The sequence below is a fragment of the Leptodactylus fuscus genome, chromosome 1 (genome assembly GCF_031893055.1).
Source record: "Leptodactylus fuscus isolate aLepFus1 chromosome 1, aLepFus1.hap2, whole genome shotgun sequence".
NCBI classification, from domain to species: Eukaryota; Metazoa; Chordata; class Amphibia; order Anura; family Leptodactylidae; genus Leptodactylus; species Leptodactylus fuscus.
This window is the reverse complement of record NC_134265.1, coordinates 270897682-270912837: the sequence shown is the minus strand read 5'-3', so window position 1 is coordinate 270912837 and position 15156 is coordinate 270897682. Positions and strand designations below refer to the sequence as shown.

The 15156-nt window shown below is 41.3% G+C and overlaps 1 protein-coding gene across 1 annotated transcript in view; it reads right to left on the bottom strand.

The window, feature by feature from the left end:
- The window catches only part of LOC142218676 (UPF0462 protein C4orf33 homolog), a 112678-nt gene that overhangs the window by 66506 nt on the left and 31016 nt on the right, over positions 1-15156 (bottom strand). Inside the window, exon 4 of the mRNA XM_075287551.1 lies at positions 13755-13815. Within this exon, the coding sequence (XP_075143652.1) occupies positions 13755-13815 (61 nt within the window). The remainder of the gene's footprint in view (positions 1-13754; positions 13816-15156) is intronic.

Here is a 15156-nt window from a genome sequence, read left to right as displayed (position 1 = left end):
GCCATTAGTGAAAAACATGTTCCATTCATAGATTTCAGATAGAAGATCATAGAAATCATTTATTTGCGTCACATTTTGGATGTCCATATTGTCCTATTCCATTGATATTCTAGTAGCATCCATCATTGATGATACAGTGTATTTGACATTACCTTGGCAATACAGGTTTCCAATCTATGGTCAATCTCATACATAGAAAAAAAAAGGTCTCACCAGCAATGTAAAAAGTACTGGTCATTTCCATTTTTTAGTACATTAATAGTTTAGGTGACCTTGTAAAAATTTTGCAATATATCTTAGAGGAAAGTGTTTCTAACACCCCTACCCAGCTACTCACCTGCCTGCTACACTGCTTAATTCACTGCTCAAATTATTTTCAGTGAAGACAAGCAACAATTTACAGAGAGCGACATAGGGGGGCGCGGAGGAATTAGGAATGAATGGATAGCAGGGTGACATATATATATATATATATATATATATATATATATATATATATATATATATATATACAGTCCTATGAAAAAGTTTGGGCACCCCTATTAATCTTAATCATTTTTAGTTCTAAATATTTTGGTATTTGCAACAGCCATTTCAGTTTGATATATCTAATAACTGATGGACACAGTAATATTTCAGGATTGAAATGAGGTTTATTGTACTAACAGAAAATGTGCAATATGCATTAAACCAAAATTTGACCGGTGCAAAAGTATGGGCACCTCAACAGAAAAGTGACATTAATATTTAGTAGATCCTCCTTTTGCAAAGATAACAGCCTCTAGTCGCTTCCTGTAGCTTTTAATCAGTTCCTGGATCCTGGATAAAGGTATTTTGGACAAACAATTCAAGTTCAGTTAAGTTAGATGGTCGCCGAGCATGGACAGCCCGCTTCAAATCATCCCACAGATGTTCAATGATATTCAGGTCTGGGGACTGGGATGGCCATTCCAGAACATTGTAATTGTTCCTCTGCATGAATGCTTGAGTTGATTTGGAGCAGTGTTTTGGATCATTGTCTTGCTGAAATATCCATCCCCGGCGTAACTTCAACTTCGTCACTGATTCTTGAACATTATTCTCAAGAATCTGCTGATACTGAGTGGAATCCATGCGACCCTCAACTTTAACAAGATTCCCGGTGCCGGCATTGGCCACACAGCCCCAAAGCATGATGGAACCTCCACCAAATTTTACAGTGGGTAGCAAGTGTTTTTCTTGGAATGCTGTTTCTTTTTGGACGCCATGCATAACGCCTTTTTTTATAACCAAACAACTCAATCTTTGTTTCCAAAATGAAGTTGGCTTCTCCAAATGTGCTTTTGCATACCTCAGGCAACTCTATTTGTGGCGTACGTGCAAAAACGGCTTCTTTCTCATCACTCTCCCATACAGCTTCTCCTTGTGCAAAGTGCGCTGTATTGTTACCGATGCCCAGTGACACCATCTGCAGCAAGATGATGCTGCAGCTCTTTGGAGGTGGTCTGTGGATTGTCCTTGACTGTTCTCACCATTCTTCTTCTCTGCCTTTCTGATATTTTTCTTGGCCTGCCACTTCTGGGCTTAACAAGAACTGTCCCTGTGGTCTTCCATTTCCTTACTATGTTCCTCACAGTGGAAACTGACAGGTTAAATCTCTGAGACAACTTTTTGTATCCTTCCCCTGAACAACTATGTTGAACAATCTTTGTTTTCAGTTCATTTGAGAGCGGGCTGTCCATGTTCGGCGACCATCAAACTTAACTGAACTTGAATTGTTTTGTAGAAAGAAATGGTCCAAAATACCTTCATCCAGGATCCAGGAACTGATTAAAAGCTACAGGAAGCGACTAGAGGCTGTTATCTTTGCAAAAGGAGGATGTACTAAATATTAATGTCACTTTTCTGTTGAGGTGCCCATATTTTTGCACCGGTCAAATTTTGGTTTAATGCATATTGCGCATTTTCTGTTAGTACAATAAACCTCATTTCAATCCTGAAATATTACTGTGTCCATCAGTTATTAGATATATCAAACTGAAATGGCTGTTGCAAACACCAAAATATTTAGAACTAAAAATGATTAAGATTAATAGGGGTGCCCAAACTTTTTCATAGGACTGTATATATATATACACACACACAAATGTAGCAGAGCAAGATCTTGTTCACATCTGCATTCGGTATTTAGTTCGGGGAGTCTGCAATGGGACCAGGGTCGGACTGGGGTGTCTAGGGCCCACCAGTGGAATTGTTTTTAGGGGCCCACGCCAGGACCCCTGTAGATGAGCTGTAACGAGACAGGGCGGCTAAAGCTAATAACATATCAGGAGCCATGCTGCTCACCTGCCATACGATATGTCCCACTGCACTACCTAAACCCACTGCTACATCCTGTATGGCAAGAGAGCAGCGTGGCTCCTAGAATTGTCGCCATTACATGTAGCCGCACTGTAATGAAAAAACTCATCTGCAGAGGTCCTGGCTGTCAGACTCCCGCAAATGTAATATTGATGGCTTATCCTAAGGACAGGCACATAAATATTAGAAACATGGATAAATCCTTTAAAGATGTTGTCCAGGAATTGGAGCAAATGTGACGGGTGACGGGTCGGAGGTTTAAAATAAAAAAGCGTACTCGCCTGTCCTCGGCACCCCGCTCTCCGCCGCCGGTGTCCATTCAGTCTCATGCTGGCACCTTCTTGCTGAGAGTTCTGCACATCATGTGACCGCAAAGACGAATTGAGTACAGTATTTCCAGAAATGAGGTGTTGCCATGAGACTGAAGAGACAGAGGCAGAGGACAACATGGTGCTGAGAACAGGTGAGTATGTTTTTTTTGTTTGTTTGTTTGTTTTTTTTCTTAATTTTTACACCTCTGTGGCAGTCATAGCGTCCTGCACTAATTGTTTTCAATTGGAGTCAGAATGAGGGAAGAATCAGCTGTTTGAGTGAACCGTGGTACCTGTGTAAGCGCCGTGACCCCTTCTCTGTTTACATAGTGTCATACATCATAGCGGCCTGGTCCTATACACGTCTATGTGACAAGACTGTAATTACATCTCATGATCACTATAAACATACAACGTAAGATATAAACAGGCACCATAGCCTCTTCATACAACTGATCAGTGGGTCATTTATCTCTTATTGATGATTTATTCTGAGGATAGATCATCAATATAAATGAGCTGGAAAACTCCTTTAGCTTAAGTCCCCACATGGCATCCTGCAGCAAAAAAGCGCTGCGGGAAAACCGCGACCATGACGCATCACGTTTTTTCCTTCAGTCCTTGGCACAGAAAGTTTGCAGAGCTTTCCTCTGCGTACTTTCTGCTTCAATTATATCTAAACTGCCAGAATTTCCATACGTATGCTGCAATGTCTAAAACTGAGACTGTTTTGGATATTACAGCGTGTATCTTATTTTACCACAAAGTGGGGATGGGGCCTCACATGGCAAAAACACCATGGGAAAAGCCAACATTTTACAGTTCCTGCAAAGTGAATGGGATTCTAGCAAATCCCATCCACACATTGTGGAAAAATATGTGCAATGAACATACTGCAATTTTAAAATCATTGGGGTTTTGGAAATTGCAGCTTATCAATTATACCTACGAAAACACCAGTGGTTTCCCTATAGGTGTAATGGAAGAAGATAGTGAAAAGCCCTGTGGGAAAAAAAAACACAATGCATTGCTGCTGGCAGATTCATCTTCCTATGTAACATCAGACTGTTCTGTACGATCCCGTGTAGCTCCGACCACACATAACGTCATCACAGGTCCTTAAGCCCAAGAGCTTCCTCTTGCAGCACGGAGTCTCTTTCCCTCAGCACCTCACACAGTCAGCACCCGGCAGCCCAGTAGGTCCCCTCAGGAGGTTGGGGCCCTGGCACTTGCTGGGTGCTGACACCGGTCCTGGGTAGAGGCCTTACCGAACCTCCACTGCGTATTAAAGAAAGGCAGTGGAGGCCCCCATAATGAGGACTAATAGTGAAGGCTCGGAGCCCACCAGGGGATTCCCTGGTCCCCCGATGGGCCAGTCCGACCCTGAATGAGACCCCTCAAATGAAATACCGAATGTGAGTGGTGAGCGGTGAGCAATGAAAGCACACAGACCCCATAGACTATAATGGGGTCCATGTGTTTTCCGTGCAGTGTCTGCACAAGTCATGTGGGGATGAAAGTAATTCATGAAGTACTTTTGTCTGCATGTTGCGTGCAGACTCCCCATGTTCGCTCCCCGAACAGAATACCAAATGCAAATGTGAACCAGTCCTTAGCCCAAACTTCTGTAATTGGTTAAATTGCTGCTGCATGAGGGATCATGACCAAAGACAACAAACATCAATGAAAAGTAATTGAAAAAACTTTTTGAAATAATTTTTTTCATTGGTTTTTGTTCTTTTCTATTATGAGATATCACAATACAGCAACTTCACTAATTGCAGAAACTCAGGTTAACTCTGCTACATCTGTACCTCACCAGAGCTTTATTCACAGCTATACTACTCAATCCAGCTAAAACCTACAAGGTAGCTGGTATGTGTGCATGTTTCTCTCTCCATGGTCTCCTTTCCCTTCCTTCTCCATAAACTTCCATGTAGCCTGCTCTATGAGTGAGCTCTAAGTCAGCTTCAGTGAAGATAGATCTGGCAGTGAATTAAGAGGTTTAGCAGTCAGGAGAGGAGCCAACAGCAGGAAATAGAAGAATTTTCCTCTGATCAGATATATTACAAAGTTTCTTATATATATTTACTTGAACTATTGATTTATAAAACATTTAAGTGAATGTCACCCTTTAAATGGGTTTTATGGGCTGTGTGATGTTTTTGATAATCCTGAACTATCCACAGGATAGGTGAGTAGTATTAGATCAGTGAGGTTGACTTCCAGATCCTGCATTGATCAGCCATACTGACCTAGTTCCAGCAACAGATTATATGCAGTGGACAAAGTCAGAAGCAGAAGGCTCCATCCACTGTATAGCAGCCATTCCAGAGTACTACTGCTCTTTTGCTATTCAGGTGAATGGGAGCAGAGCTGCAGTACTCCAGTGCTGCCATTATACAACAAATGGCACCTTCTGCTCCCAGCTCTGCCTGCTATATATTGTCTAGTACCGGAGGCTGGCTGGTGATCATTGTGTGGGGTCTGGATATCAGATGACCTATCTTGTAGATAAGTTATCAGCACAAAAATGGCACAGAGCCCAGAGTTATGTGTCAGAGGATAACATCAATGTAATCCATGAACTTAGTACATTGCTATTTACCAGAGTAAAAGGACTGTAGCTGTACTTCAGTTACTAGAGTTACAGTCTTACAGACCCCATAATGTGATTGACTGACATATACTGTATAGTATAGCTAAACAATCATTGTGGCTAATTTTCTCTCTTCGTGTATTGGAGGAATTAAGAACAATGTTCCAGAGTCAGTGCAGGGTGTAAATGGGTGACACATGGCTCACATATTGAATTCCAGGGAGAGAATCCCAGTGTCACATATTAAAGAACTCCAATGAGAGAATCCCAGTATCACCGCCACTAAGGCCCTGCACTAGGTATAATGCAGTGTAATAAGTTTGCAGACTGTCCCTTTATTACTATAAGACACTGTTGACTTTTCTGCAAGGTAAACTGACCATTAAACAGACATCCCAGATAAATAATTCATCCTTGACTAAGATTCATTGCAGACATTGCTCTTTAGTGGCTTGATGAATTGTTACAATATCATTTTAGTGCTGTTAGACATACTTAGAAGGTAACTTTGTCCACATTGATGTTTATGTCTAGTTTACCTGTGCAGAGATTATATATTTTGTGTGACACATTTTATACTGGAAATACAGTTATTCCATGTTTATTGGTGACCACCATCCCTTAGTAAAATCAGTGAGAAGCTATGTTATGTTTATTTTGTTACAATTTTACATTTCCCATACTATTGTAGTTTTCCATCTCTTATATATTCCATATATTCAAATGTTAATATCAGTGTGTGCTGCAATAGGATGCCATGCACAGGTTTCTGATCACTACAACTTTACCAACTACTTCAACTATACAACTACACAGTCTAGTCATATTAATGTGACCACCGCCTACTTTTGACGTCAACGTTAAATAACCAATCACAGAAGGCACGTGACATCAGCCATCTGGGTGCACTCATCATTGTGGAAGGCACGATGGATCAACACAAGTATACATCTATCCTTGCAGACCATGTTCACCCCTATATGCGAAATGTTTTTCCTCAGGATGATGGCATCTACCAGCAGGACAATGCAACGTTCCATAAAGCGCGCAGTGTACGTGCGTGGTTTGAGGAGCACCAGGATGAGTTTACCGTACTCCCTTGGCCAGCAAATTCCCCGGACTTGAACCTAATGGAGAATCTGTGGGACCACCTCGATCAGGTTGTTCGCGCCATGGATGCTCAACCACGTAACCTAGCGCAGCTGGCCACGGCACTGGAGTCGGCATGGCTCAACATCCCAGTGAACATCATCACAACATCCCCTCTCTTCCTGCACTTCTCGCAGCGGTCCGCTCTGCGAAAGATGGTTATTCTGGATTTTGACAGGTGGTCACATTAATGTGACTGGACTGTGTAGAATCAGATGGTGGTTCCCAAAAAAATTATTTTTTTTTCTCATGATAATAATGATGTATATTGTAGTGAAGGTAATCTTCTAATAGAGACTGTATATGTAAGTTATCCACTTTTTCTGTCCACGGATATGTCATGTGACCAGCAGTCAGACTCTTCATCTGGCACAGTATGACGGACAGGAAGTCTGATTCTCCATTCCTTCTTATGAGACTCACATTGAGGCTCTCATAGGAATGAAGGGATAAACTGACTTTTTGCCCACACATGAGAAGCTTTGACAGTTGCAGAGTCTTATTTCTGATCACATGACACAGCTGGAGACTAGAAAACAGTGGATAACTCACATATACAGCTACCAATAAGACCTTTACCTGCACTACAATATACATCATGTGCCTTTCTAACGGCCAAAGAATAAACATTCTGAGAGTTTATGGTTGGACTGGTCAACTCAGTAAGATTACTAAGAGCCACAAGAGTCACATAATATTGTAAAGCTACCTCAAAATCCATTAATAATCCATTAATAAAATCTATGGCAATGTAAAATAACACAGATTTATGAAGACTGGCCTTACTAACGCTAGTCTTATGAGCCCCTGAGTTGGTGGAGGCGTGCACTTCATACATGATGAATCACATCATGTATGAGGCGAACCCAGTGCCGGTCAGTATGTCTGGAGAAAATGTACAATGTACTGCGTAATTTACACCATATTTCTGGCATAAATGATGAGAAATTTCATTATATGCAATATTATACTGATACTCCTCATACACACATGTAGAAGGTGGCGAAATAACAAGAATTACTGTCTTAATGGAATCCGCTTGAAGACAAGGCAGAATGCTTCTTTTTCTGCTAGGCAATAAAATCTGACACTGCTGCTCATTAAAATAAATGAGTACTCGTTCACATAGTTCATAAAGTCTCTATAGGTTCCTACCAGCACCGCACCTCTAATGAGGCGAGTTTAGGCGGCGGCCTCAGGCGGCACTCCGGAGGGGGCGGCAGCCGTGGCAATTTATTTTTTTGTTCCTTTTTTTTCCTAAACTAGCGCAAGAGAGGGACCGCTCTGAAAACAACTCTAGCGTCCTTCTCCTGCACTGGTTTAGACCTGTGCGTCTCAGCGCAGGTGGCGTCATCGATCCTCCTGCGCTGAGACGCAGACATCTTTTGCCGGATGAAGAGGAGGCGGCAGCGGGAGTAACGGCGAGGTTGGTATGTAACATACCTTTTTTTTTGTTATCTAATAGGCCGCTACCTTTTGGAGTATCCCCAGCAGGTAGTGGCCTATTTGTCTACCTCCCCGGGCCTGCTCACTGCCACCCCGCTTCCCCTTCTACTATAGGCCACAGAGGGCAGCAGTGAGCAGGCCCGGGCCCAGGCCGCGATCCCACTACTGCTATTATTATACTCAGGGATCTTTTCAGACCCCTTGGGGGGGGGGGGGGCGTCTTTTGTTCGTCCATCTCAGGCAGCAGAGAGGCTAGGTTCACCACTGGTTTCTACTGTGGGGTATAGATTAGGAGGGTTGCCCTGTTTGTCCTGAAACAAAGATAGAGCCCATATAGCACTTATTCAGATTCTCCCTCTCCATATCCCTCTGCCTCTCTCTCTCATGACTGAAGACAAAAAATTCAGGGTCTTGGCTTAGCCTCCAAATTCCCTATATCTCAAAAAAAAAAAAAATTATTACCATTTTCAGCATAAGGTTGTGTTTACACTGGGTACTCTCACCGGCTGCGTTTTCATAAAGAATTTTGAACTTTGAAAATGTAAGTAAAAAATGCAGTTAAAAATTGAGCTCTTTATAAGTAAAACATTCTTAAATACAGCTGCATCTTCGCCAATAACAAAAGAAGACTTCAATACCTGTCGTCGTGAGCAGTTGCTGCCATCTTTGTTTATACATCTTTAATTTTACAAAAAAAAATGCCTTTTCTCAACTAAATTTTTCCCATGAATTTACAAATCACCCTGTGAGACCAAAGCCTTAGGCAGTTTTCACACCATAGTATTTCAATCACCTAACCTATGTGCTTACAGATAGTGGCATTCATCCTACATAGGCGTTAAAATATGCATATGACTCGGTATATGTGCAGCCTTCTGTGCTATTACATATGGTGAAAATGCAAACTCTGCAGGATTCTAACTAAACTGAGTAGTATCGCCTCCAAATAATGTCTTGTAAAAGCAGCCATATACAAGCTTCAGATGCAGGCCATAAATGCAATACAAAATAGTGCAGCAAGTGGCGCTACTCCTTTCAGTAAAGTGTTGGGCTCGCTATGCTACACTGCTCCATATTTTAGACTCACAGGTACCTCTACAATTTACTGCTGCTGAACTCACCCCTCCATGTTTTACAGAGGCCTACTGCACATACCTCTACATACTTCAGCAGTCCTGTGTAAAACATACGGGTGAAGCAATCCATTGTAAGTTGCACACAGGACTGCTGCACCTATTTCTTAATATTTTCTGTAGGACTAGTGACCACAAGGCTAGTAAAGTTGGCTTTTTTTTTTTCTTTTTTTTTTAAATGCAGATTGTGAGCCCCATATAGTGGCTGACAATGTACATTTATTCCTATCAGTATGTCTTTCGAGGATGGGAGGAAATCCACACAAAGACGGGGAGAACATACAAACTGCTTGTAGATGTTGTTCTTGGCAGGATTCAAACCCAGGACTCCAGCGCTGCAAGGCAACAGTGCTAACTACTGAGCCACCATGTGGCCCCAGAAATTTGGCATTTTGTCAGCCATGTATGTAACTTCCAACAATCCAGTTTTTCATGTGACTTGGTCTTGACAGGAAGGGTGCATGGTTTACCCTCCTTAGTTATTAAAAAACAGGTTACAGTTATTATTAAATACAATAATAGTGTGAATCTTACCACTTTTCGCCCAAATTGCCATTTATCCTGAACATGACAATAAATTGGCAATTCCTGATATTGGAAAATGTGACGACACTGTAAGTGGCTAGGTCGTGACATTATTTAGACAAGTAAATATGCGGTTTTGGTGTCGGTAAAAGTGATAACCATCCAGTGACAGATTGCCAAACATGTTTAGCTAAGTCTCCAGAGGCTTAAAATGTCTTTTTATGCTTTTAGGTTTTGTTATGCATATTAGCCTGGAGATTTGCCAGAGGCTGTTGCTAAATAAATGAACAGAAGCCAACCTTTTCATACCACGTATCCCACATTGCACATGCACTAGAAAACTGATATGAATGGACTGAGTGTTAACAATAAAGCGCATAGAAACCAAGAATGTTCTCTGGGGTCATAGCACAGTGTGGGAAGCTGTCATTTTATTACTAACACTCAGTCCCCTACAATGTAAACATATGGAAAGTAAATAAAGTGTTTTCTATATCAAGACAATAGCAAAAAGTATATAGTACAAAGATTAATGCTGGTGGCATTGCAGTCCTATGTAAAGACAGTACTATGCTGCAGCTACAGATCTGCACTTCTCATAGACTAAACAGCAGACAAATGTCTGCCATTTGGCTAATAGAAGAGATGATGATGGTTGCTTATGTACTGTATATGTAAAGAGAAATACAGATGTGTCCTCCCTTACCTTTCCTTTTGGCTCATCATATCCCACAATGTTGGACAAACAAACAGGTTTTCATGAAGCTGTATCTTATATGTGTAGTCATGGGTTACATTATGAATTGCAGCCTGTCAAGAGTTTTGCTTGTTGAGGTATTCTATTCAATTTGCTTGTATCTGAAGCCAAATTTGAACTTAGGTTATGCCCGGCTCATATCTGCGCACAAATTTCCATTCGGGGAGTCCGCTTGGCGTCCCCTAGAATGAAAACCTAATTCATATAAAAAAGCAGTTACCTTAAGAAACCGATGGACCCCATAGACTATAATGGGGTCTGTGTGGTTTCCGCCTGAAATATCATTTTCATGTGGAGATGGGAACGGAATCCCCGAACGCAGATGTGAACCGAGCCTTAGAGTAGACACATCTGTATTCCATAAGAATATAATCATGAATTTTTCTCTACGTTTAATCCTCCTTCATAAACATGACTGGCTGATGTAGCATCAGACATAAGGGAGTAGGGAGAAGACATGACCAGGTATACAAAAAGCGTTGCTCTATAGGCTTCTGTTACTAGCAAGGCCTCCCAATAAAAGGAAATGAACATAATAATACATAATAATGATGCAACAAACAAAAATAAGAAAAGAAGCTTACAAAGGTTTTGTGGGTAATGTATAAACGTATAAAATTACCAACATAGTATTGAAATTATAGCGTGAGGAAATGACATTACCCTTGGAGATCATAGCCACAGTAATATACTCTAGTATTCAATATGGCTTGCAATAACAAAACAGGCAAATGTTCTGCTAAGAAGGAAAAGATCTGTGCAGACTGTTCAAGCCTTTCTTCTGAGGTGTTCATCAGGAAGTCTCTGACGTATACCATGGTAAAGGCATACATTGGCATATACCACTTGTTCACTTAAGCGGTAAAAAAAAGAGTGCTATAGGAGATGAACAATACAAAGCCAGTTGTACAGATAGTTGTGACTGGATCTCTTAGTCCAGTGTGCCCACACGCTCCCCTTACCACATGCTGACTCTCAATAACTGAGCAGAGCATTTCATTGCAGGGCATTTAAGGGCAGGTAATTGCTGAAGAACGGAGAGTTGAGTTACCATAGGTTTACAACATCTTTGTCCATCTCCTTACCACTGGACTCCAGGTATGCAGCATTAACCCTCCCACTGCTCTCCATTGCTCTAGGCCATTTAACTGCCTTAGATCACCAGGGATCCTTATATTAACCCTTTCACTGCCCTAGATTTCCAGGGATCCTTACCTTAGCCATTTACTGCCTAGACAACCAGCTTTAGGGTAAGTTCACATGGGGTTTTTTGGTCAGGATTTTGAGGCTGTATCCGCCTCGAAATCCTGACCAAAAAGACGGCTCCCACTGATTTCAATGGGAGCTGGTCAGTTCTTTTTTCTGGGAGCTGTTTGCTCAAGCTCCTGGAAAAAAAGAAGCCAGATGCTCATTCTTTCAAGTGGAGTCACCTCACGACATCCGCCTGAAGACACTCCCTACCGACTAGGCCCATTCATTCATTAGTCTGAGGAGGGAGTGTCTTCAGGCCGAATCGCGGGGCAAAATGACCTGAAGAATGAGCATCTCGCTTCTTTTTCCAGGAGCCAGAAAAAAATGGCTCAATGGGAACTGTCTTTTTGGTCAGGATATTGAGGTGGATATGGCCTCAAAATCCCGATCAAAAATCCTTGTGTGCACTTACCCTAATATTAACCCCATACTTCTCTAAACCACTAGAGGTTTTGACATTAACTCTGTCACCATCTTAAATTACCAGGGATCCTTAAATTAACCTCCTCACTATTCTAGCACTATTCTAGATCAAACGGTAATATATATAAACCCTCTTATGGCCACCAGTTGTTCTGCCATTAACCACCAGAGATTCTGATGTTCATCCATTCACTGTGTTAGACTGCCAGAAATATTCATGTTAAAAGGGTTGTGCCACTACAGACTATTATCCTATATCCAGGAATAATTGTCAAATCCCTGGGGTCTGACTGCTGGGAGATCCAGTGATCAGGAGAATGAGCAACAGAAAGTTCTCCTGAATCCTCCCTGTGAAGTGCCAGTGTTCTTATATGGCTTGTTCTCCATTCTCTTCTATCGCACCAGAGATACGTCATGAACCCCTTCAAAGCCCCAGACCAGTGGTTCTGAAGCTGCGATCGGTAGGGCACTAATGTGTGAGTAGATGCACTTATGTCTTATTTAGCAGCCTCCACATGAGCACCGACACCATGGCACTCCTTCCTCTAAACACTGCACTATTCAGGTGACTCCTGTATTGATTCCCTTCCTCCATTAACCCCACGCCTGGAATGTCACCATGGCCTCAGCCTCCTGCAACAGCTTCTTGCTGCAGCACATCCAGTGCCCTTGTTCACAGAGGGTTCTACCAGGAGGATTATGCTCATGGAGATGACATTCAAATAGTGAGTTCCCTCCACATAAAAAAGTATTGTAAATAAAGCACGTATATCAATTTTAAAATTTTTCCTTTTCCCTTCCATCTGTTGGAGAATTACAACTCCCAGCATGCCTTGGCCACTGCAGTCCTTCAGAATCTGTTGGAAGTTGTAGTTTTCTTTACAACTGTGGAGTCACAAATTGCCATAAGTTTTTACCACGCTTGTTTCTGCACACTAGTCATTGTAGTCATGTTGCATTACAATCTAAAAAAAACCCCTCAAAATTACCCTTGAGACCTTGAGAATTCTTAACACTATTTGCTTGGTTGCTTTGTGGCCTTATGTATCGGTCTGCTCTATATATAATTATTAGGACACTATATATTAATACCGATTTGATACTGTATGTATTGTCTGGCTTAGAGACCCGGTGCCCAAGTCCCTTTTTGCCCCACCAAAAATAGCTTAAAAACAATATTGACTAAAAGTTATGAGCAGGCCATGAGATATGGCCACGAACAGTGGCCATTGTATGAGGAAGGATGAACCAATGCTGAACTTGTGTACAATGGTCATGAGCCTTGAGCTCCCTCCCCCAACAAAGGAGAGTTAATCGATCAACTATGGTAGCCAACTATATAGATTAGACTAACAGAGAACCCACAAAGGGGGGGACAACAAGGATACAATGTCTAACTGATATTCTCTATCCTGTTCCCTAAAACATCAACATTTACAACGGTTGACTGCTGAAGACATTGCTGCGTGTGGATAAAGAAGTGTGTATATGTCATTCAGAGTCTTTCTCGGTAGCAAGATTTAAAGACTTCACGCTCGCTTGTACATCAGCCAACTAAAACATGTCTTAATCCAAAATGCTTCCCTCTTGGCTGAGTTTCACTGACAGTGTAAAATAGAGCCATTTTTTCTGACTTACATTGACAAAGGGTCAGGGCTGTCAAAGCTTAACAGTTTATAGAAACTCTGTACATTTACAGTCAATGTTGTACCTGCTCCATTGCTAAATGTCTATAGCATTCACAGTTCAGTGCTGTCGGCTTTAAGTCATTGTTTTCATCACTTAAAAATGATTTTATACAAAGGCAGAAATGTACTTACGGGCACAGCTCTACTTCCAGATATTGAGTGGTCTTGCTGTTTAGAAAAAAAGATTCAACCACTGCAAGTAAAAGGAAGAAAAATGAAGATTTATTAGTTTGATGGAGCTTAAGTGACACATAGGAAGAAACCATTTTTGTAAAAATCCTTTGTTTTCATAGCATGAAGAAGAAGTAATGCCTCACAGAGATGCCCACAGTTCTTGGACTGACACATTCTCAGCCTGCTGTTCTTTAGATATTTTCCTTATGAAGATAAAGGGATATTATGCTCCACCACCGAGCAATGATCCAGACAGTAAAGGTGACATCTTATGCCATTGGAGTTATTGACTTTCTCATCAGTCTTTGCCCCTGGCATCCATCAATAATATCTGGAAAATAACTCTGTCCCAAAGCAAGATGTAGCCAATATAAATGATGCTTTTAAGATGACACAGTAATGCTTAGCCATGATTAAAAAGTGTGGTCAACCACAAGACAACTCCAATGGGTTCACTGTATGGTTCAACAGAAATACTAGAAAAAGATCATAATCAGGTACATTATCTAATAACACATAATACAAAGTAACCCAGGCATTAGACACTCTCAGTTCCCAGTTGTCTACATTATTATCTACTAAGTTGATAATAGATAAAAAACCTACAGATGATGATCTGACAGAGGAATGATAATTGGAGTGTAAAAACCTATGTAAGCATGCACACGTATTCAATGTCTGCAAAAATATCTATTTCTGTGTGCTATTCTACAGAGATTCATGCCATACTTTTATCCTCATTCACTTTCTGTTATACTGTATCTAATTCTTTGAGGCAATGTTCTTCAAAGGGGTTGTATAGGAATTACAGATTTCTGCAGGAGCCCGGGAAAGGTGAGAAGTAAAAAAAACAAACAAACACATACTCACCTGTCCACAGCATGGTGTCCACCTCCAGTGCGTGACATGAGTGCAAGTTGAGAGCAATACGGTATGTGTGATAAATGTAGGTAGACAACAGTACAGTATATATTATGCAGTATGATACATTACTACATGCATTGTATATGTAATACAGATAAAGAGCAAGACAGTACATGCAGATTCCAGTGCAGTATACTGTATGTACATAGTGCAGGTGAAGAGCAGTGTAGTAGATATATCTCTTCACTGTGGCTTAGAAAAGGCTATTACAAGGCCAATATAGTGCAAAATATACATTGAGGCCACTGCTTACCTTGTACTATTTAGAATAGGGGTATATTTTATGTGGCAAAGGAACCTTTGGGGACTCCTCAGGGTCCAGGACCTGGTAGTGACTGCTATCTCTGCACCCCCTATACCTACACCCCTGCCGACAGTAACATAGCACCTGCTGATTGGCTGTATATGTATAACAATGCAAATGTGAGATATATAC